At 39.5% G+C, this 25,777-nt stretch overlaps 1 protein-coding gene across 1 annotated transcript; it reads left to right on the top strand.

Annotated features, from left to right (window-relative positions):
* The first annotated feature begins 20,721 nt into the window (after positions 1–20,721).
* Positions 20,722–25,413, top strand: LOC144824427 (uncharacterized). The gene is made up of 3 exons (XM_078683533.1): positions 20,722–20,876; positions 21,479–21,580; positions 24,952–25,413. Exons 1-3 carry the CDS (start codon positions 20,831–20,833, stop codon positions 25,125–25,127), a joined length of 324 nt encoding a protein of 107 aa, XP_078539659.1. The 5' UTR covers positions 20,722–20,830; the 3' UTR covers positions 25,128–25,413.
* Positions 25,414–25,777: the final 364 nt, after the last annotated feature.

Here is a 25,777-nt window from a genome sequence, read left to right as displayed (position 1 = left end):
ACAAATAATTTTGGTTTTTCTTTAATTTTGTTTAAAAAGATAACGTCCTTTTTCCTTTATCCATCAAGTTGCAGGGTCACGGTAGGAGTCTTCAGCTGTAACCTGAATAGTGACTAGGTCAACAGGACTTGCAGTGTCATAGGACGGCTAACAATCACAGCCAAGTGATTAAGGAAGATTATCGTGAGCAACGCCTTTAGAGTAATGGATAGTACAGGAAAAGGGAGTGATATTAAAATGATGAAAAGAGCTCACTATAAGAAATTATTATTCAGTCGTTGTGGCGTAGCATTGTGTGTTTTAGTATGTTTATGTAGTTTATTAGCATGCATAGGGTGGCTTATTCATGTCCAACAGTTATTACCTGTTCCCACTTCTGTCCCTCTGACTCCCTCTACTACTGTTTCTCCGCATAAATTGTACTCACTCCCAGACCACGAGCAAATGAGAAGAATGGAATATCTTAACAATTCGTTCATTCAGTTGTTACACCAGCATCAATTGATAGTAAACGTTACTGATTGTTGGGTTTGTGGTCTCATACCACATAATACAGAGAGAGGAATTCCATATCTAGTTCTCCCATTTTTGTATGAAGGTTCTGCTTGGGCCTATCTGGCTATGTTCTCCAATGCATACCAGAATCAACTTCGGTATCCTCCTGATGGGTCCTATAATGGTGGAGTGGATTTCAGTCACAGTCCTTTGATAAAGGGTATTGTAACCATGGCAAAGATTGCTGATGTTAGCAAGATTCCCAAAGATGAGAAGAGAGCATACGATGGGTGGAATATAACTCGTTATACTCTCAGCCTCACTGACAAGGTTAAGCAGAAGAGTTTTACACCAATTTGGGTCCTACCCCAAAGAGGTCGTTTGTGCTTGCAAATAAATGACAGAAACCCAAATGTAGAAAGAAGGGTCCCAGGGGAGTTTTTAATGTTTATAGACCTTCTTGTATCTTGTCCCCCAACTCAACAGTATAGAAACACACGAAAGATACCAAGGGTCTTATGAAATTATGCTATGGTCGGTACCTATTTGTGGTATACGAACTCAAAGATACCAAATGGTTATCGGTGTCATAGGAGAGAGAAATGAGTGATCTAAACAGAAGAAAGAAACCCATCAGCCCACCAGTTGGCGGAACTTCATCATCTGGGTTTTGTGGAGGACTGCTAGAGTCGGATCATAAGAAGAAGACCATCAACCAGAAGATGAGTTTTTTAAAGGCTGAAAGGGTGAGTTGCAGTGCTCAAAAAGTGTTTCCACCGCCCATGCCTCACTATGCTATGCAACCTCAATATTATGACAGCCAAGCTTTGTTAGGGCAGGGCCGTGGCTGGAACAGAGGGAGACGGAGAGGCCCGAACCAAGTTCAATGGGCAGACGAACAAGATCCACCGATCACTCGCAGCAAGCGAGGCCAGTAACTATCACACCCGCTAGCAATAAGGATCTGGTGGTGAACCTTAGTGCTCGAATCTTGTCTCCCCCAGAACATCAGGTACTCAATAAAGGGCTTGGATTCGTACCCACCAATAGTGGAGTTGCTTTTCAACCCCGCGGCGAAATTGAAAGATTCTTTCGAAGTGTAAGACTGCACTTCTTCTTTAAAGATAGTAGTAAAGACCAAACACAACCAACTGTAGACACAAACACAGGTATGGGGCTCAGCGACGAGCCCTGCGGCACTCCACATGGCAATATGAAATTTTGCGACTTAAATTCAGCAAGAGCCACAAACTGTTCTCGGCCGAAAAAGATGATTTTAATAAAGCAAGCGCTTTGCCTTTAATGCCAATCCCCTCAAGAACTTCCAATAGTTTTTGATGACTCACAGTATCAAATGCGGCAGAGAGGTCAAGCAGGACAAGTGCTACATTGCCTCCTGTATCAACTGTCTGCTTAATCAGTTCGGAAATAGAAGTCAGAGCCAATTTGGTACTATATATACAAAACACCTGAGCACACCAATATAATAAATTCCAAAAAATCAATCGAATGTATAAGTATTTCTCCGAATACTCCAATGGCGTCTCAGCAAACTGTATGTTATAAGTCCATACTGTCTTAGAATAATGATTCAATTAGTCCAAACAAATCTTCTTGGATTGGGATCTGTGTTTAATTTCCACAATTCACAAATGATAAATAGCAGCCGACGCGCGTTTCGACCTGCAGGGCTTTCTCAAGCCTGCAAAAGATATTTATACAGGTCCATCAGCCATTATAGATGTTTACAGTCTAGTTGACAAGCTTATAATCATCTATTTCACATGCTAAATCCCTTGTGGGTGCACAGACATAATATCGACTCCAAAATATCGACTGGAAAGAATATCGAGTTTTAAATATCGTTTGGAGAAAATATCGACTAGACAGAATATCGACAGTCAAAATATCGTTTTTAAGGTAAGTGAAGTAATATCGACTGTAAATAATATAGACAGTGAAAATATCCAAGTATATAATCTAGATAGTAAAAAATATAGTTTTTTTAATAATATTTAATTATTTATAGTGTATTTATGTTATATTATATGTGAAAAGTGTCATTTTTTTATTATTATTTTTAATTAATAATTTTTTTTAAATTATTGTGTAATTTTATTCTGTAGCGGGTTGTGGGTTTATAGGGGAATAGGGTGGGAAGTAATTTAATTATAATAAATTAAATATGTAAATGTATTAATTGGTAGTAATAATTAATTAATTGGTAATTAAATTATATATGTTAATTATTTACAATTTAATTGGTAATTAATTTAATTTAATTGATTAATTGCTAATTATGTAAATTAAAATAATGTATTTTCTGTAGCGGGTTGTGGGTTTATAGGGGAATAGGGTGGGAAGTAATTTAATTATAATTAATTAAATATGTAAATTTAATAATTGGTAGTATTATTTAAATAATTGTTAATTAAAAAATATTTTTTAATTAATTAAAATGTAATTGGTAATTACTTTAATTTAATTGATTAATTGCTAATTATGTTAAATTAAAGGGGTATTTTTAGGGTTCAGGGTCAGTTTTCAGTTTTTGGGCAAAGGGGTATTTTTAGGGTTCAGTGTCAGTTTTCAGTTTTTGGGTAAAGGGGTATTTTTAGGGTTCAGGGTCAGTTTTCAGTTTTTGGGTAAAGGGGTATTTTTAGGGTTCAGGGTCAGTTTTCAGTTTTTGGGCAAAGGGGTATTTTTAGGGTTCAGGGTCAGTTTTCAATTTTTGGGCAAAGGGGTATTTTTAGGGTTCAGGGTCAGTTTTCAGTTTTTGGGTAAAGGGGTATTTTTAGGGTTCAGGGTCAGTTTTCAGTTTTTGGGCAAAGGGGTATTTTTAGGGTTCAGGGTCAGTTTTCAGTTTTTGGGTAAAGGGGTATTTTTAGGGTTCAGGGTCAGTTTTCATTTTTTGGGTAAAGGGGTATTTTTAGGGTTCAGGGTCAGTTTTGGGTTTTTGGGGTACATATACAATATTGCCTATTATTTAATAAAATGTTGTTACTATATATATATGTTTTAAGAAATATGATGAAAAAACATTATTTTTTTACTTTCATTAATTATTTAATTATGAAAAGTTATTTTAAGTATTGTTAATTATATTTTAGTAATTAATTTTTTATATTAATGTAATTAAACATTGTTTTTAGTAAAGTCGATATTTTTTACAACGATATTTTTGTAAACGATATTTTGTAGTCGATATTTTTGTACTTACCTGTTTGTAGATAGAAACTCGATATTTTGAGTGTCGATATTTTCTCAACGATATTTTGGGTAGTCGATATTCTTTCAGTCGATATTCTTTCAGTGATCCCCCTTGTGACTAGGCAAATTCAACCTAGTTTCCATGTAAATATACCATATTAAAACTGGAAACAATTTTTTCTGTATGTGTACAAAAGCACCCTTGTGGACCAAGTCTACCAGAGACCATCTATTTATGCAGGTGGAAAAAATTAATTAAAAAGGTTCATGTTCTCAAAGATGGGAAAAGTGAGATAGTAGGATTCGTGGAAGAGTGACACCCTCCCTTGTGTTTACACATAATTATTGTGTTTTTCCCAAGTGAGATGTATTCACACAATGCAAACCAAGCCCATCACCTGATGTCAATAACATGTGCCTATTCATCTAATAGTTTCTCACCTTGTTTGTTACTTGTTCCAAAGATCTATAATTGTAGATATTCTCTAGGAAAGCAATTCTCAGTGACGAACGAATAATAACCCGGATGTTTGGCAGCACATTAGTAGATCATTATTGAAGATTTATACTCCTAATGTCCTTCTTTAAGAATGATGCCATCATAAACAATTGTAAGCACCAATCCCATTCAAAAAAACAGTTAATTTCAGCTGTTAACCCTAATCTATGTTTGCACAGTAAACCATTTTTTGCTGCCATTATATTAATACTACTATTTATCACTAAAACCACATTTAATTTGGGGTCTGTAACTCTGTTTGACACAGGAGGTCAAGGCCATCTCATATTTACAACATTTTCATATTTTAATATCAATCCAACACTCCTATTAGGAGCTGTTCTATAAAAAGAATTCAAGTGTCCTACATATTAGGTCTACTAATGCTTTATAACCATTTACTGTAAGTTATATAAAATTTAATTTAAAAGAGGCCTTACCATCATGGTAGTAGTTGTGGCCCCAATATATAAAATCTTGTCCATTTAGATATATGTCATCCAATTTCAAAATTCAAGCCCCATCATTTGTGGGATAGTGCTGTCCATTTGGATCTTGATAAATCCAAAGAATATACTGCAATGTGATAGAAATCGTATCCATCATGTGAGTAAAAGAGAAACGAGAGACACAAATTTGTATAAGACTGAGGTAAATGCACCCAATTTGTTAATATTTAGTTATGTTATCATCAATTGATTTACCACATTATTCTCATTATATTGAGATGGAGTTTTCACCCCCTCCCTTGTGGACCCATAGAATGTACATGTTGGTCCAACGGAATATAGCTCTACTCCCAATGCGTGAGTACTATCCTAACACCCCTGTTTTAGAAACCAATGATACTGTTCTAATAATACACTGTTCTTGTGTTTATGTGCAAAGTGGAGAGCCCCCATCTCTTATGGGCCGTTAGTATATATACAGTTCTCTGATTTCGTAGCAATCTTGGCGACGGAGAAAGAGTATTTCATTCCCAACCCTTTAATTCGATGCTTTCACAGCATACGTGGATATATGTCTAAATTACCCATTTAAATCAATAGTCGCCCCAAAGCCTCACCGTTTTTATTCCTGAATACAATCGCAATGAGACCTGCTCCGATTTCCTTTCCGTTCAGAGTAACGGTGCCAAAGTCCTGCGTTTGTTAAAGGCAGTTGGAAAGCTCCTCGTGTTGTAGTCATAAAAAGAGGACTAACAAGAATGATAGTCTGTTCATATCGTTATTCTCTAATACACTCCGTCGCCATTGTTTAACATAATGAGAGTATGACTATATCCGTATAGGAGACCCAAATGTTTCATAAGACGGACCAAGCAAAATATTAAAATGTGGCACTGTGATATATTTGTGACACGGGGAATATATATTATTCCAGATCCATTATTTAGGATGCAATATTTATCATCTCAAAGTTGTTTCTAAATATCAATAATATGAGACATAAATTCCATCTAGCAAGAAAAGAAGTAAAAACCGCAACAATGGTGAAATACTGTTATGTCAACATTATAATCTCTTTTCATCACAAAGTATGCTGCAATGAATGTGTGTGAAAATTCCACCAATATAAACGACGGACACCAGGTGTCCTTAGTCCGCCATTACAATCTAAGCAAATACAAACAAAATATTAAATTTTCCTTTTGATTTCAAACAAAGAGAGAGAAAGAGAATCATAATAAGTATTGTTAAAATCACCTTTGTAATGTTATTATACATAGTCCAATTATTCATATTCATTGGTTCATTCATTGAGTTCATACTTTTTATGAGTAGTTTCATTCATCTTTTAGATAAGCCAGTTCGATGCTTTTTTTACGACTGGCATAACACTATGATGTGCGGCTCGACTTAAGCAAACCCATTATTCGTATTCATATGTTTCAAGTTTTTGCTGAACCTGCACTCTATCGATTGCCGAAACTGTAGTAACAGTGTTGTTTTGAATAGGTTTTCTTTCAACAAGATATATATGGAAACTGTGAATTGATATCTTGATTGTGAAGTTACATTGTCTCACGCAGTCTTAGCCAACTGAGGAGATATCTATAACAAAGAGATATTCTTTTTGATAATAAAAATCCTAGAATGGCCTCCTTCGATGACAACAGAAATGCCCTTATGGATGATCCGTTCAATGCAAATCCCAGCTCAAAAACCAACTCCCAGCTCAAATACCAACACCTCATTTACCAAGCAACAACTGTGTAGACATCTTTCAGGAATTGGTATACGAGGATCTATATAAGTTGGAGGATAGATTCAAACTCATATACCATAAAGACAAATTTAATCTCTCTCGTGAAGAAAGTGATGCCTTAAAGAATCTTGTTGGCAATATCTCCCTTGTCATACGTGAGGCTGTCAAGGGAGGGAATATTGTACTCATGAATAAGGTAGACTATATTAGCGAGATAGATAGGCAATTGGCTGATGAAACCACCTATACGTTACTACCTGGCAATCCTATAAGATCAACAGTTACACTAATTGAGACACGACTCAAACACTGGAGAGGCAAAGGACTAATTTCAGAAACAGAATTCAGATATCTTTTCAATAACTCTCCAACAAATCCATGTATATATGTGCTTCCAAAAGTACATAAGCAGGGCAGGTTTCCTCCTGGAAGACCGATTATTTCCGGGATCAATTCTCCAACAGAACAAATCAGAATATATTGATATGTACTTACAACCACATGTGGCAATCCTACCGTCCTATATAAAGGACACCCAAGATGTTTTGAGTAAGATAGCCGATGTGGAATGGATGGAAGGTCACCTATTGGTCACAATGGACGTGTGTTCATTGTATACGTGCATACCTGGAGAAATGGGTCTTAGTGCGATTGAACACTTTTTGGACAGTCGCCCAATTGAATGCTATGAACATACACAAATGCTGCTGGATCTAATCAATTTTACATAATGGCAAGTGGTATCGCCAGAAAAGGGGTGTGGCGATGGGTGCAACATTTTCCCCGTCATACGCAAACCTTTATATGGGATTGTTTGAGTTGATACACATCTGGCGGAATTGCCTGGGACACTCATTACAACACATCCTCTATTATGGGCGATATATCGATGACGTCCAGCTCTTTTGGGCAGGGCCAAAAAATGATCTAGACACATTTTGTACATTTATTAATGACAATAATTTTAATTTATCGTTCACAATGGAGCTAAGTGCTAGACAAATAAACTTCTTGGACATTACAATTGTTGTGGATAATGGCAGACTAATGACCCTACCATACAGAAAGAAAACGGCGTGCAATGCCACTTTGCACGCAAAGAGTGCACATCCGTCATCACAAATAAATGCAATACCATTTGGTGAGATGCTACGCATCAAACGGAATTGTAGTGTGGAATCTGCTCTGAATGATGAATTAGGAAAAGTGGAATGTAGAGTTGCACAGAGAGGTTACTCTCCTGCCATTATCAATCAAGCTAGAAATAAGGTTAATCAAATCAAGAGAGCTACCTTGCTGACCAACAGCAATGGCAGAAAAAGCAAGAAATGCAGGAAGCTAAATTTCATTACACCCTACTCTAGTACCAGCACTGATGTCTACAGAATATTGAAGAAGCATTGGCACTTACTCACCCATGACATAGATCTTAAATCACTAGTGGGGAACAATCCTATCATCACACATGCTAGAGGAAAAACACTTAGGCAATATTTGTGCCCAAGCTTTGTACCACCCCTAAGAAATGAGGATTGGCTACGGTGCACACAAAAAGTCTTTTATTGCTGTCGTAATTGCAGTATATGCTATTTTGGGTTGCACAAGAAGACTGAGTTTAGATACAATACAGAAAGAACATACAGCATAAACAGTTTCATAAACTGCAAAACAAAGTTTGTCATATACTGCATCATATGCGTATGTGGTAAAATATATATAGGGAGTACCATCAGATCCCTAAAGGATAGAATTCAAGAGCACATACGTGCTATCAAAAATAACAACACACAAAACCCACTGGCAGTACACTTTAATAACACACATAATCCAAATGACTTGCATAAACTTGGGATTCATGGGATTGAGAGCATAAACATGGGTCCAAGAGGTGGTGATAAACTATCATGCTTACGCAAGACAGAAAGCCTATGGATCATAAAGCTACGTGCGGTTGAATGTGGGATCAACACTGTGAAAGATCTTCATGAATTCCTTTGAATAATTGTTAACATATTACTGCTTGATCTGTGAAAAAGCATTGTGTCTATGATGATATGAACAATTAAGCAATGCTGATTGCATATAATTCTGAGTAAGATCTAATGTCAATGCAGGTACTTATATGAAACAAATAGATTGGGTTTCCTTATCATTGGTGTTGACCATGAGAAACAATACATCGAACTGGCTTATCTAAAAGATGAATGAAACTACTCATAAAAAGTATGAACTCAATGAATGAACCAATGAATATGAATAATTGGACTATGTATAATAACATTACAAAAGTGATTTTAACAATACTTATTATGATTCTCTTTCTTTGTTTGAAATCGAAAGGAAAATGTAATATTTTGTTTGTATTTGCTTAGATTGTAATGGTGGACTAAGGACACCTGGTGTCCGTCGTTTATGTTGGTGGAATTTTCACACACATTCATTGCAGCATACTTTGTGATGAAAAGAGATTATACTGTTGACATAACAGTATTTCACCATTGTTGCGGTTTTTACTTCTTTTCTTGCTAGATGGAATTTATGTCTCATATTATTGATATTTAGAAACAACTTTGAGATGATAAATAATGCATCCTAAATAATGGATCTGGAATAATATATATTCCCCGTATCACAAATATGTCACAGCGCCACATTTTTATATTTTGCTTGGTCCGTCTTATGAAACATTTGGGTCTCCTATACGGATATGGTCATACTCTCATTATGTTAAATAATGGCGACGGAGTGTATTAGAGAATAACGATAAGAACAGACTATCATTCTTGTTAGTCCTCTTTTTAAGACTACAACACGAGGAGCTTTCCAACTGCCTTTAACAAACGCGGGACTTTGGCACCGTTACTCTGAACGGAAAGGAAATCGGAGCAGGTCTCATTGCGAGTGTGTTCAGGAATAAAAAAGGTGAGGCTTTGGGGCGACTATTGATTTAAATGGGTAATTTAGACATATATCCCCGTATGCTGTGAAAGCATCGAATTAAAGGGTTGGGAATGAAATACTCTTTCTCCGTCGCCAAGATTGCTACGAAATCAGAGAACTGTATATATACTAACGGCCCATAAGAGATGGGAGCTCTCCACTTTGCACATAAACACAAGATCAGTGTTTTATTAGAACAGTACCATTGGTTTCTAAAACAGGGGGCTTAGGATAGTACTCACGCATTGGGAGTAGGACTATATTCCGTTGGACCAACATGTACATTCTATGGGTCCACAAGGGAGGGGGTGAAAACTCCATCTCAATATAATGAGAATAATGTGGTAAATCAATTGATGATAACATAACTAAATATTAACAAATTGGGTGCATATACCTCAGTCTTATACAAATTTGTGTCTCTCGTTTCTCTTTTACTCACATGATGGATACGATTTCTATCGCATGGCAGTATATTCTTGGGATTTATCAAGATCCAAATGGACAGCACTATCCCACAAATGATGGGGCTTGAATTTTGAAATTGGATGACATATATCTAAATGGACAAGATTTTATATATTGGGGCCACAACTACTACGATGATGGTAAGGCCTCTTTTAAATTAAATTTTATATAACTTACAGTAAATGGTTATAAAGCATTAGTAGACCTAATATGTAGGACACTTGAATTCTTTTTATAGAACAGCTCCTAATAGGAGTGTTGGATTGATATTAAAATATGAAAATGTTGTAAATATGAGATGGCCTTGACCTCCTCTGTCAAACAGAGTTACAGACCCCAAATTAAATGGGGTTTTAGTGATAAATAGTAGTATTAATATAATGGCAGCAAACAATGGTTTACTGTGCAAACATAGATTAGGGTTAACAGCTGAAATTAACTATTTTTTTTAATGGAATGGGTGCTTACAATTGTTTATGATGGCATCATTCTTACAGAAGGACATTAGGAGTATAAATCTTCAATAATGATCTACTAATGTGCTGCCAAACATCCGGGTTATTATTCGTTCGTCACTGAGAAGTGCTTTCCTAGAGAATATCTACAATTATAGATCTTTGGAACAAGTAACAAACAAGGTGAGAAACTATTAGATGAATAGGCGCATGTTATTGACACCAGGTGATGGGCTTGGTTTGCATTGTGTGAATACATCTCACTTGGGAAAAACACATTAATTATGTGTAAACACAAGGGAGGGTGTCACTCTTCCACAAATCCTACTATCTCACTTTTCCCATCTTTGAGAACATGAACCTTTTTAATTCATTTTTTCCACCTGCATAAATAGATGGTCTCTGGTAGACTTGGTCCACAAGGGTGCTTTTGTATACATACAGAAAAAATTGTTTCCAGTTTTAATATGGGATATTTACATGGAAACTAGGTTGAATTTGCCTAGTCACAAGGGATTTAGCATGCGAAATAGATGATTATAAGCTTGTCAACTAGACTGTATACATCTATAATGGCGGATGGACCTGTATAAATATCTTTTGCAGCCTTGAGAAAGCCCTGCGGGCGAAAGGCGCATCGGCTGCTGTTTATCGTTTGTGAATTGTGGAAATTAAACACAGATACCAATCCAAGAAGATTTGTTTGGACTAATTGAATCATTATTCTAAGACAGTATGGACGTATAACATACAGTGTGCTGAGACGTCATTGGAGTATTCGGAGAAATACTTATACATTCGATAGATTTTTTGGAATTTATGATATTGGTGTGCTCAGGTGTTTTGTATATATATGTATGACCTGGGTTCGGCTGAACCCTAGGACTGATTGACACTTTGGTGGGTAGGTGTCATATACCTTTAGAGCACCCTGGCCATAGTTGCCTTTTGTCACTAATAGATGCTTTTTTTATGACTGGCATAACACTTTGATGTGCGGCCCGACTTAAGCAAACCCATTATTCGTATTCATATGTTCCAATTTGGTACTATGTTGCTTTCTAAATCCAAACTGGGAGGTGTCTAGAAAGGCATGCTTTTCAATATAATCAGATATAACCATATTCATTGCTTTTCCGCCATTTTTGCAGGCAGGTGGAATCTGGAAATTGGGTGGTAATTATTTAGATCTTTCCCGTCTAAGATTGCTTCCTTTAGGAGGGTGAGGACGGACGCCAATTTCCATTTAGTGGGAAATATCCCAGAGGAAAACATTTGATTAAAAATAGTGGACAAGTACGAGAAGAAGTTGCTGATCATATAGAAGGAGGTGGTAGTGAGGAAGAAAAAGAAGATTTTACCATTAAGCAAAGAATCCCTGCTGCTCCTAGCGTAAAGTTATCACCCGGAGTATGGCTCAACGAAAAGAAGAATAAAGTCACACCAAAGTGTTAAAGCAGCTGAGGTGCTTCCTCTCGGTCACTTGAGGATTGCATTCTCACAAAGAAAACAACTTCCACAACAATCTATTTTCAAGTCTATGTTCTGTAAGGAGTTACCGTACCACCACACTTATAAGCTAATCCAATATGCAATGACCTGGTCCCTGGAATTTGTGGAGACAGATTATCCACATGGAAATTTCCACGCCAGGCCAACTTTTTAACTGTTTCTGGATTGCACTGCATCCTCAAGTGCTAGAATTGGGGAACGCAATGAACCGGATTGCTGTTGAGTCCATACATCTCATGGACATGTGAACTTGCATTTAAGCTAAAGACTACATGTGCCTCACTTTTCAATGGGTCTTCTTCAAGAAGATGAAGCAAATGTTAGTGCTGGTCTCACCTTCGCTGAAGCTTTTCAAGGCATTTGGGGGCCTGCAACAGTTGTAATGTTCCCCATGGAGAAATCACATATAGCTGCCAACATTTTGGAACAATTTTAATACCAAAGTCTACAAAGTATTTCAAACAAGAGTTGTCAGTACTGGAGTTCTTGCCACTAATAATGTCCATAATATTGTCAAAGCCATGGCATAAGGTGGATATGTACTATGTTTAGCTCATTCCATCAACCTAATTGTGCAGGACTTCTGAAAAGAAGTAATATACAACAACATACTGGTCACGTTTCTAGATTCTGTCTAATTTCAGTCATTCCTTCAAAGCCCAAAAATCAGCTGAGTATCAATAAGCATGCTAACAGTGTCCCTCATACAGGTGGTCGCAATCCATTGGAATTCCACATTCTACATGCTTTAACACATGTTTCTGCACTACAGATCTATCAATGAGTACATAGTGCAAAGGAGAGGAGATGCATTTACTAATGCCATGAAAACAGAGGTTGGCAAACAATTGAGTGCCTGATCGTAATTCTTTTGCTTTTTGAAATTTTTGCATGAAAAGTCAGAAAGGAGGATTGTGCAATAAGACAAGCTATTCCATCATTGCACATGCTGTCGGCACATTTGCAAAAGGTGAAATAATTTACACCAATGTCAGTGAAAAAGTTGCTTTCGGGAACAGTTGAACTCAAAAGCATTAACTGCAAAAAAGATTTGTGTCCCCATAATGGAACATCTGTGCCACAATACTAGATCTGTAGTATATACGGCTACCTACTTTCATTCCTTTATAAGCAATGGATGTCTCATTTACAAGAATTTGATCATCAGGAAAGTGAGTGACCTATAAGATTGCAACTATAATGATCTAGCAGATCTGAGGTGCTGCCTTCAAAATCTCGAGAGTGCGTGGTGTTACATATCTTAGGGATGTATTCTAAGTGGTATACTTATGAACCCCTTTTTATCACTCGTATGCCACACAATGTGGTGCGAGTGTGAAGCAAATTAATAATGGAATTTATAAAGCCACTCAAGGCCACCTTGCATGGCCCTGAGGGGCTTCATAAATCTCGAGTAATGCAACTGAGTGCAAACTGCTGTGTTGAATTACTCTGTAGAGCATTACAGGGGGGTTTCCCAGCAACATCTAAAGATTTTTATGCATTCCCAGATTTACTAGAAGTGTTAGACCAGGGAATGAGCCAAATACCTATGCCTACCCAAGTGAGGCATAACAAGGACAAAAATGTTATATTTTTCGTAGTCAGTTCCTCTTTCTATGTGTACTGCTTTCAGCAGCACACACAGAAAGGGGGAAAAAAGTCTGAGGGGTGTGTTTTTGTACAGGTAAGTGCCCATCCTGCACAAAACATCCTCCTTACAATGCAGGCAACCTTGCACCATTGTGCAAGGGTGCCTGTATTGATGCTAGGCAGCCAAAAGGGCACCAGCATAGGGGAAGGTGTGTGGTTAAAGTAAAAAAATGTAAATCAATCAGAGTGTATGACATAAATACAAATACAAGTAGCGCACTCTGGTCTGGTAACTGAGTGGTAAGAGATGTTATAGAAAGCAAATAAATTCAGCCTTTGGGTCAACTGTAGACTTTGCAGTGAGCAATCATTACTATCTAAGTCTGCAAACAACTCCCCCAGACCATTTGTGGAAAAAACAAGATGCCTAACTCCCATCCCTAACCTTGCATCCCATGATCAACTGTGAGTAAAAATGTAAAGGACTGCAAGTTTATGCGTGTTGATTCCGTCTCAAAAAGAGGCACATACCTAGGAAAATTCATACAACACATGCAACAGGTAACTTGTATCAATAATTGACAAAAGTTTATGTATATGATGCATGTGAGGGTCGTAGCCAGGGTGAACTTAGTATTTGATGCTTTGGTAATAATTTCATACAGGATGAATGCTGAGAGTGTTACTTTATTGTAGGCCCGGTCAGTAAACTCCACTTTACTCACGGGGTTGGTGGAATTTGGGCACTCCAGGTTCCGTAGCTGAGCACAGAGTTCATAGCTTCCGGCTTTCCATTCACTTGCTCCAGATTTGTTTTGGTGCTTGAGATCAAGGCCACAATATTCTTGGGCCAGTAACAAGCACACCTTTGCGAGACTTTGTGCCCACTCACATGGCTTCTGGCCGTAACTGAACCAATGTATTACCACACAAACAATCACTTGAGGACCTTCCTGAACTGGAGCAGTGTAGGGAATTGCAGGCAGTGGAGGGGAATGTTGTTCCAGGCCTTAGCTGTGAGGTAACAGAAGGACTTTCCTCCCGCTCTGGTATTGTAGATGCATGTGATGGTGGCCAGAGAGAGGTCAGCTGATCAGAGGTGTCTCTTGGGTGCATGGAAATAGAGAGGCGGTTGTTTAGATATACTGGTCCCATTTTGTGTAGGGCCTTGTATGTATGAGTGAGGAGCTTGAAGGTTATTCTTCTTTCGATGGGGAGTCTGTGGAGATTGTGGTGGTGTTTGATTATTTGATGGTGACGGGGGATGTCTAGGATCAGTTTGGCTACAGGATTCTGGATGGTCTGGAGTTTGCAAAGTAGTTTCTTGGTGATTTTAGCATAGAGAGCGTTGCTGTACTCCAATCTGCTACGGATAAAGGCGTGCATGACCATTTTTCTGCATTCGGATGGGATCCATCTGAATGCTTTTCAGAGTATGTGAAGGGTGTTGAAGCAGGCTGCGAATACGGCGTTGATCTGGTGGTTCACCGTGAGTAATGAGTCTAGTATGATGCTGAGGTTTTGTGCACCCCACGTGATTGGGAACATACCACTCAAGTAGTTTTTGTGCTCGAGAAACAGCTAAATCTATAATAAAGTGTTTCTGAGAGGATTTTCTTGGATTTGTGTTTTGTGCAAGAAGCCTTTTTTTACATTTATTTTTATTTTCTGACACAATGGAAGTGCCCCATTGTACCCGGACTTCATGTTCCTGTCCATCAGGCTCCGCCCAGTGCATTGTCCATCTCCTGGTCACTTTTCATTTAGATTTGGAGCTGGAAGGATCACTCTCTTTGTCTACTGTATACATACCATTGGATTTAAGGACTCTTTTCTAAGGGTGTTGTTTGTTTAATAGAGGGCCTACGCCAGTATTATTTGTACTTTAATTTGAATTTTCAAATTTATTGTGGTGGGTGGCCATCAGTTTTAGTACGGGCCAAGTTTTATTTTTGCATTTCATGTTTCTGTTTTTTTTACAGGAATAGTTCAGTACATTTTCTCCTTGTTTTGAAATTTTTATTTACTTTACTATGTGCCCTAGTATGCTTAGGGGCCATCCAGTCAGACTAATGCTGGTCATGGGTGCATGAAACAACTGTTTCTGTGATATAGCTTGTTCATTGTTCAGGTCTGGGATGGCATTGGATGAAATAAAAAATGCAGTGTTTTTTTGCAGTGCATGTTTTTTTTGTGTACAAAAAGTGTATATGTGGGTTAATATTTGATGCCTTGGGAGGATGTGTGGTGTTGTAAAATGTGTAGTTTTTTTTATTTTATTTTTGACATTACTGAATTAATGATGTTTTCTTCAGTGTAACCATTCCTTATTTTTCTGTACAGTGTGTGTGTGTGTGTGTACATGTGTGTGTGTAAGTGTGTGTGTGTGTCTGATAGTGTGCTCTGGTTCACCTGCTCACTTTACCTGTACCTATACTCACCTGTGCCCTTATAAACACTAGGAAAGAGGTGACCCTTTTCACGCGCCTACCAAGTTTTAAGTTTACCTGCTAGGACCTATACCATTTGACTTGCCAATTCTTGTCACTGGTACCTAAAGTCCTAAGGGATCAAGGGAGTTAGCATAATAGATAGCATTTCAACATTTGCATTTGCTTTCTTAAATACCCACAAACTCTGGAAAGCTTTAAGTTCTTTTATCTAATGTAAATTCTTAATTATCAAAGTCCAAAATAAAATAGCTCGTTTAGTAAGAAAGATGAAGATTGAACCAAAATATGCAATGATTTGAAAATAAATGTTGTTAAGCATTTAAACATAGGGTGGGTAGAAAAGGGAAACAATACAATGACAACCCCACATTTATTTTATAGTTACCTAGAATGGTGTGAAGACCAACCCTGGCCATGGGCTGGGATAAAGGATAGAACCCCAATGTTGCAGGTGCCAGCAGGAAAGAACAGGTGCAGATCAGAATCAGGACAGGTACAAGCCAAATTGGATCAGGACAGGACCACTACAGGCTAAGACTGGCATCCACGCCTAAAGCGCAACGCCTGCTTCACACCCTCAGTGCAGCTAACAGTCGGACCCTGATTGGGTTAGCAAAATCTTCTCCCTAGAACCCCGATTGGGTTATTGAACTCCTTCTCTGAACCCCGATTGGGTTATCAATTTTTCTGACAGAATGCTCGGCCAACATCTCTGCTCTTGATCGCTTATTGAGTGCGTTGGGTCAGTGACAGGTCAGCTATTCGGACAAGTCGGACAATCTAACCAGCTAAGCCTACCCTAGTTATACAATTTTCCAGGGCAGTGTACCACCCCCCAATGTTGCAAATGAGTGAATTCCCAAATTTGATTGGACAAAAAGACGAGGAGAGGTCATCACACCATATTAATATGAGGTAACTTCTATTCAGTATTTAAATTAACGTTCCCTCCCATCAATTTATTTTTCCATGCACTTTTATTCCACCCGGCAGTGAATGTATCAATAATAAATACAATGTATTAACATTTTTACAGTTCAGCTTCCTCTTATAGGGTTGAGAGGTCAGGTTCCCAGGCGCATCTTCTAGCAAGCCAAGACTTGGCTACCATTCAATGTCATGAGTCAAGGTTTCTTGGACTCTTGTGCGCATGTACGGTGTGGGTTTTCAAAATGGAGTTACGGACACATCTCAGGCTCAAAAATGCAATACATGTAAAATAGAAAAGAAACAGTTTTAGATCAATGAATAACTGAATGTTCTGTATACCACTTATCTGTACACTATTCCCATTTTTTTTATTTTAACTGTAGCATTAGGTATTAGGCACAACGAATAGCTTAGCAAAAGCAGCGATGCAAGCTTCTTGCACGTTAGGACACAGAGCAACCATCTTAGCTCTAGTGCGCAGAAGCAATAGTTTCCCTCCAAGCAGAGAAATACGTCATGTCAAGTGAGTGTGACAGACGCATGCGCAATGGAAAATCCCACGTTGCAGCGGCCAATTTAATGCAAGCGAATTACGATTAGAAAAAGCACATAGAAAAGCTTCCCCTAGATACTAGAAATGTTGTGTGGTGTAATATTAATAAGACAAAACATGTTAGTTAGTATATTACACGTTATTCTGAGAGGACTGAATCCCAAAAAGTCGCTTTTTTGTGAGAATCCTTTCTCCATCGTGTGTGCAATACTTTGTATTTTTTGTGAGTGGAGGTGGCGCTACACCAAAAACAGGGTAATGAATTATTTTAATTTTGCACTGCTCTACCTGAGAGACATGTGAGGAAAGTTTATGCCTGGCCTAGTTAGGAAGTAACCCAGAAAACCAAAGGTAAACATATCCAACCACCAAGGTTGGGGCCTAGTGTCCCTTATCTTCGCTGTGGCTCCCCTAATAGAGTCTGACATTATTTCATACCTCAGAGTGTCATAAGCTGGTAAGGAAAATTGTAGTCTTGCATTGTTTAATTTTGGTGCCTGCAGATGATTATCTCTTCTCATTATAAGTAATTTACAAACTGTTATGGGAGTGAAAAATTCAATACATATTTCATATTGAGACCCTGCTAGGAAAAATCTCGCACTATTGAGGGCACAATGGCTAGGACCTTCCAACCGTATATGGACATGTCAAAATATGTGCATTTGTGTAAGGGCACACTTTCTGTGGCCTAATTAAAACGTAAATGTGCATTGTTCCAGTGTATTGACACAACTAATACGTGTTAGAATGTAATAGACTCCTTAACACCAGACATTCTGCAAAGGCATTTCTCGATCGCTGACTAGCATATTGACCTCAAGTTCAAGGTTAAGTTCGAATCACAGTGCGTATTGGGAGTTCTATTATAGTCCTGGCAACGTCACAGGTTTATCACAGGTTGTAAACCTGCTGAACCTTACTTTTGAAAGTGGATGGAAAGCAAGTAGAATATGGGTAAGCCTGGCCCATTTGGTCCTAACTACAAGTGGACTAGGGTAATATGTTTACTACAACCTGCATAAATACCATTTCTCCATTGTGAGGTATTCACAGGATAATAATCTCGTCTTCCAAGCTGTCAACTTGGAAATGAGGTACAATATGCAGAATCTGTGTTTAACACAGCAACTGGTGCATTTGTTAAATTTGTTCTAGGACTTTTCTCCAAGGGGAGTGAAGGGTCTGAGCGTGGTGGAAAACTATTACTTTGCTGTGATGTAGACAGAGTTATTTAATGAGGTGTATATTTAGCTCTTGTGTTATGGCATTGCTGATATATACAGGTTTTTCATCCCAGATCCTGGGTGCATGAATGGCGATAGCTTGTTGTCTATTTTGTCCCAATTGTTTGCACTTCTTCTTCTCCAGTCTGACAGAATGCTTGTTTTGAGGATGGTGTGGGCTAGCAACAGGATTAATCAATCAGAGGCGATAACGTCCCAGTGAATGTCTCTTATTCTCAAATTTGTCACCCTAATGGACTATTAGGCAGACCAATACACTGGTGTTATTTTGTTTTCTGGGCTCCATGACTCACATTGTTCTACTGGATATTTAGGTACAATTCTACTTTAACCCCTTGACCGCGGCGAAAATTCCGCCGCGGTGCGGGTGTTTTACGATGTGGGCGTGGTTCGGACGGCCCCCGGCCGTCCTCCGCACACGCCCACCGTGACGTCTTATCTTTCAGAGATTCGCCTTCTTTAAGAAACTTAGGGCCATATTATCAAGAAAGGGCGATACATTATCGCTGCTTTTATCAGCAGGAAACTGCTGCTAAAGCGGCGATAATGGGCTTGATAATAGACCCTTGTGAATTGCCATAGAAGCCCAGGTTAACATCAGAACCTGGGCTTCTATGGGGATTCACAAGGGCATATTATGAAGCCAATAACCTATAACCATCTACACACCCTGACTATTCCTACGGTGTATCGGGTGTGTGGATTGGCGCTGTGGTTCCCGAGTTTACCCGCCTCAAAGGCTGAAAGTTCTTCCTTTATTATAGTAGTATAGATATTAGTATGGATTTCGCACTTTTTCCTCAGCCCGCATTTGCATAGCCCATCGGGGTATAACATTTCTGCTTTTAATCTTCCCTCCGTTAACCATGGGTTGATGCCAATTCGTGATTTCAAGATTTCATATCTAAGTCCATGGTTAGGCAAGGTTTCTAAATAATGATACCATGCGTCTTTTTCCAACGCTTTTACCATGCATTGGACCGACACTTTCTTTCTTAAGTATTCTAGGTCCTGGTTCCTTGATTGCTCCATGCCTTGTGCTCTAAGTAAACTCTTTGAAAAGGCAACGTCTAAAGGATTCTGGTTTACTCTCACATTTAGACTCCCAGTAATCTCCTTAATGTTCCTTCTTGCTTCTATTGCCCATATAAGGCTGCTATGCCGGATTTCCTCACTGCACCAATATGATGCCTTCTGCGCCCCCCCTTGGGATTTGCGTTTCCAAAATCTTGCCAGGGACATTTGGACCTGGATATTCCATGCTATTGTTCCTATGTCAATTCTGATTGCTTGTATCATGGCTGCCTTTGGTAGGGACTGTAGCACTTTTAGGGCCTTGCCTTCCTCCCGATCCCACCCTCCTTTACCACAGTTGGGTAATGGGGATATTGATTCCCCCTATATATCCCCTTTTTTGATCTTTTAATCTTATCTAGGGGAACCGTGAATAAAGGTAACTTTTGGTATCCTCTGATATAGTTTTACTTGCACTTGTCTGCACTTTACGATTTTCACTATCAGGACATGTCCTACCTTTCACATACACTGCACACTGCCCATGGGGGTACCATGGGCCTACCTTAGGGGTGTCTTACGTGTCAGTTTACAACTGCGTGCGCAGACCCTACAGTGGTTGGTCTGAGACATATTTACAGGGTTACTCATGTGGGTGGCACAACCAGTGCTGCAAGTCCACCAGTAGCATTTGATTTACCGGCCCTGACACACATTGTGCACTTTACTAGTGACTTACCAGTAAATCAAATATTGCAATCATGGATAACCAATCATTGTCACAATTTATATAGAGAGCATATTCACTTTAGCACTCATCAGCAGTGGTGAAGTGCCCAGAATCGTACAGCCAACAAAATAAGGGTCCGAAAAATAAGAGGCAAAATGTTTGGGGATAAACCCGTCAAAAGGGCCAGGTCTAACAATCAACATTTCAGATCTAGCACGTTTAAGAAAAAAAAATTCACCTGTTAATTGCTAAGTCTTTTTTTTATGAATGGTGCCAAAGTTCTTTAACGTCACGACGTTTTCCCAGAACATCTTTAATAAGTTCTTCAAATTTTGGAACTTTAACAAGTAAACAAACGCAGGCACTACTGCCAGAGGCAAACATTAGTGAATTCTCACTTCATATAACGAAGCATATCTGCCTGCCTCGGCACAAACACCTTCCCAAGATTGTGCACCTCACACCAGCAGAGAATCTTTGCAGTTGAGGGTTGTGCAAAGCAGGGACACTAGCAATATCCACCATGAAGTCTATGCTGCTGCTAATCGGCTTTGTGATCCTTAATGGAGGTAAGAGAATTCGTTAAGGGGCTTTGCAAAGTGCACTTGGAAAGGCAACTTAAAACTTCGCACTGTTCCCTTTTCTGTATAGAATATTCAAATGCTGTTCACTCTGTACATCGCTAGCCCCGATAATCTCTGTAGTGGATGGAACATCTATTTTTCCCTGTAAATCTCTCAGAAAAAAAAATATCTGATTTTTGAAATAACGCCCTTGGTGGGAAAACCTTGACAAATTCTCTTAGCATTGGCGAATACTCTCACTCTCTGTGATACCACTGATAACGGTTATTTAAGCCCACAAATTATGTTTACCATTTTTCGGTGATTAGGCATCATGGAAAACCATTGTCTTGCATGTTAATGTTGCATGTTTTCATCTTTTTTACAATTTCATTTATTTTGAAAGCTGCAATCGTAATTTATGAATTTTTTGTGAACCAGTTGCCTTTTTACCTCCAACCTCCTTAGTTAGGTGCTAAAAGAAGGATCAGATCATATGTGCTCATTTTAAATACATTTGCCGTTTCAGTGCCATTGTTTTGACTTTTATCACATGGTAAAATGATTCAACAGTGTTTGAGAAATATCTACTCTTTTCATTCCTGTAGCTGCTGCTTTAACGTGTTATATTGGTAGAAACTGCACAGCTGATCCGAAATCATGCAAACAAGAACCCTGCAAGGATAAAATGGATGAATGCGCACGTACAGGTATTGTAACATTTATTTCAACCAGTGCTTAATTTGTAAAAAATACAAAAAAACAACATAAGGAGATGTGCCAAGGCCCTGACCAGGAGATCACTACAGCTTGCAACACCCATTGCTCCTATCAGCACTGCTACTGACAATCACTAACCATCACACCCCTACAAATGTAACAATTCTATTTCCGGTCCCCGCACGTTATAAGAATGGCTTTTGTGTCAGGTATAAGCCATTTTAAATGGATATCAAATAAGTAAGGAAGTGTTGTAACGCTCATCTCTAAACTAGACAGATAGCCTCACCATGTGGCAGACTGTTATAAGTGCCCGTGTTGATAATTAAATGCCGGTGCTTAGCACCGGAAACCAAGGTCAAAATTAAGCACTGCATTCAGCAATTGCCGCTGTTACTCTGCACACAGAGCGCGATCGAGGTAACAACAATCTGCTTTACAAAGTGTCAAATACAGGTCAGCATATAGAGTATAATAAAAAAAAATAAGAAAGCCTGGCCTACGAGAAAATGCAGAAAAATGTAAAAGGAAAATTAGACCATATCTCACTCATTGCGAATTAGAAAGTACCTTCAGCAGTGACAAAACTAAAACATTTGTGTTGTTTAAGTGGATGTCTTGTGTGATATGTAGGTTGATGTACTGGGGGCGAGCGCACGTGGTTTGTGTTATTGTTTTGTATGTCAATGTTTCCACAAATGCTTGACACACCTTTTCCTCTCATCTGCATTTAAATAGATAATGACCCTCCGGTGGGTCTCTCCAGTATTTGGTGCTTTACACTGCATGCTGGGATTTGAAGTATGTGCCCAACAATGCTTACCCTCCAGTGGGTTCCGTGATTTTTGCCACAGTTAGATTATCTATTTAAATGCAGATGAGAGGAGAAGGTGTGTCAAGCATTTGTGAACTGCCAGCATTGCCTTTGAAAAAGAAGCAAGAGCTTCGAAACGCATCCGGCAGCAAGAATAACTTGGGAAGAAAAATGCCGGTTTTGGTGAAATAAAGTTCAAGCTGAACATATCCACTGTGAGTGCGTCTTCAATAACAGGGCATTTTTTTTTAGAAAAAAAATATATATATACATATTTATTATCCATATGTGGACCTTCAGCTGGACAAGGCATCTCAAGTAGCCTGACAAATTATGGACTCGATGTCCAATGAGCCATCATCATGCAGATAAATAGACGTGCAGGAGAACTATAAACTGAACTCAGCAGGTACTCCTATTTGCTGCTTGCCAATGACTGACCTGTCCATCTTAGAGATCAGGCATCGAGGTCAAACATCCACTCAGTAATTTCTTCTCACTCCAAATTGGCACAGTGCCTGATGCTTATTCGTGTTAAACCTGGAAGCGAAGAGGTGTCCGTCTATGCAGAAATTGGCTGCACACGATTTGTAAAGTCTGAACACCAGTGGCTGTTGTTCCAAAAGCTCTGTCTCAATCTAAGCTTTCTTGCAGCAATGAAACATTTCTTTCGAACCATCCACCTACGAGGCTGGCTGTCCCAAAGCAGTGTTTCCCAAAAGAGACACAGACATCGTTTATCAATCATAACACTTTAACATCTGCCTGATCAAGCCACAGACACCGGGAGGGGGATGGGGGGGGACAGATTTACAAGCCCCCTTGCGTGACTTCTACGCTGCAGTTGCATCACTTTTTTGACGCAACAGTAGCGCAAACAATGCGAGCAATATACAACGTGACGCATCTAGGGAGATGCGTCACGTTGGAAAGTCCTGCGTCACATTATACCTGTGTCAAGTATAATGTTTGCAGGGTGGGCGTTCCCACGCAGGAAAGCCTCGTAAAAGTGACTCAGTGAAATCTACAATATTTCACTGCGCGACTTCTAGGACGCCACTGCGTCAAAACCTTACGCCTGCTTCAAGCAGGCGTAAGTAGTGAGGCAGTGTAGTGGGAATAGGCCTCAACACGCATTACTGGAGTTGCGTCGTACTTGCGACACGACTTTAGCAATGCGTGACTTTTACACCAACAGATGTGTCCGAATTTTTTATGCATCTGTCATTCCTGGCTCCATAGTGCGCCGTATTGTAAATGCAGCGCATCTATGGTGGCGCAAGGGTTTCTAAGGATGGCACAGGGAAAGTGACGCATCTGTACAGATGCGTCACTTTCTTGTAAATCTTCCCCCAATTATTTATGCAAATAGTTATAGCAACAATTCTGTTTTCCCAATTATAGACAGCAATAGTTACTCACGCCAACATCAGGAAGGAATCACTTAGGGGCAGATCTACAATGAGGTGCCGCTACATGTCACCGCAAGCCTTTTGGCTGGGCCACGCTGCGGCACTTCCGAAGCACAGGGATGCGACTTATTTACAAGAATATGTCACATGTCCGTGCTTCCCCCTGCGCTGGCACACAAACTGCAGCCATGCGCCGCTGCAGGCACCCTTGCACCATGGTGCAAGGATGCCTGCGTCATGGGGAGATTGTTTTTGTGCAGGAAAGGGCACCTTCCTGCACAAAAAACAATCACTACATGCATTTTCCTCTTTCAATGAATGCTGTAGAATGCAGCACGCATTCAAAGAGGAAAAAACGAGGAGAAATTAAAAACTTTTTGCTCGTTGCGCTTCGCTACACCTCCTCTAGGGTGGCGTAGCATTCTGACACATCTCCAGATTTACGATTTGTCGTAAATCTGGAGTTGTGTCTTGTTCCATGGGTGTTGCCTGGGAACACCCACAGCAACACCCATGGAACACCCCTTCAACACAAAGTGCTTTTTGTTAAGGTGGCCGTATTTATAAGGAGAAGAAAAGTCACACAGGGTGGCTTTTCCTCTGCTTGTAAATATGGAGGAGCCCCATGATCCACCAGTACGTCACAAAAATGCCCTACTGGTGGCGCAGGGGGCTTGTAAATCTGTCCTTCTATTTCATGGAATGAAAATAGATACACTCACCAAATATTCAGGGAGAGATGTCATATGTAACCTTACCATTTTCTGGTTTTAAAAAATGACTGCAAAGCATTTATTCCACTCAGGAGCATTACAGAAGTCACTGGAAATTATTGGGAGATGAGAAATAAAGGAAACCGCACTTCTGGCAAGTACTTCTGTAGTGCCTGATATACCTGGAGCCAGATAGAACTGCAGGCTCACTGGTCTGCAAAGTACCCCCCTTTTCAGGCCTAGGTTGTTAGGTGGCAGCGAGGTATAAGCAGTCAAAGCGGGCCCGAGATTGCTGCTTGGGTCCCTAAATCTGCATAATCCCGTCCCAATTGATGCGTGTGCAATGCCTAGGTTTTCTGACTGCTGACCCTGTCTGTATCTCTTTCTCCCCTCGAATTGATGCTTTTCTGTTTTTTCCACAGACATCGAATTCGACGGATGCCGGAGGACAAAAGACTGCAAAGGTCCCAGTGAAGGAACTGGCTGCGCTGTGACAGATGTACAGGTCGTTCTACAAATGGGAGGAAGTACTGTAGCAGTGTTGAAACAAGCCGGCCTCTACATCTTAACCCAGTCTGACAAGAGCGGGGCAGCGTAGACGGGGCTGGCCAGTCTCTGCTCTCTCAGCCCAGAGAAGTGGAAGATGCAAGCTCCGGTGCTTCGTCCTTGGGCCTGAATTAATTACATTGAGTGTGCATGCTCCATCCGGGTGCTTTCTCCCTTATTGTTCTTTCAAATAAAGTGCAAAGTCTTTGTGCGAGTGAAATGAATCGTCTCGCGCACGCACATGCAACGGTTTGTTCATTATTGTCAACTGTAACAACACTCAATAGCATCCTATCAACGGCCAACCATCTGGCCCAATAAAGGTTGTTTATCCCTCCTGTCGGTGTTTATTTGCTTCTGTTTTTGGTTAGAAAGGGGGCAGATGGCTCTGTCAGCTACCTGCAGCTGCTTCAAAGACTTACTGTGTACCATACAATGGAGTGAGCTTTGGGGGGGGGGGGGGGGGGGCACTTGCTCATGATTCCCTATCTGAGTTCGATGCTTCCGATAGAATGATTTCCCTCCAGTTTCTTTCGTACAGCTCCTGGACCACAGCCTATTCATTATCTTTTCGAATGGCTGATGTATACTGGCCCTACTGGCAGTGCTGAAAAAAATAAGTATTTTGTATTTGATAACACAATGGAACGTGTGGCTTTTCTCACTCTTGTTTCTATCTGCTCTATACCGCTTACCACCAAA

Source organism: Lissotriton helveticus, chromosome 3_1 (genome assembly GCF_964261635.1).
Source record: "Lissotriton helveticus chromosome 3_1, aLisHel1.1, whole genome shotgun sequence".
NCBI classification, from domain to species: Eukaryota; Metazoa; Chordata; class Amphibia; order Caudata; family Salamandridae; genus Lissotriton; species Lissotriton helveticus.
The sequence above is the reverse complement of the archived record's forward strand: the minus strand, read 5'-3'. Positions and strand labels throughout refer to the sequence as shown.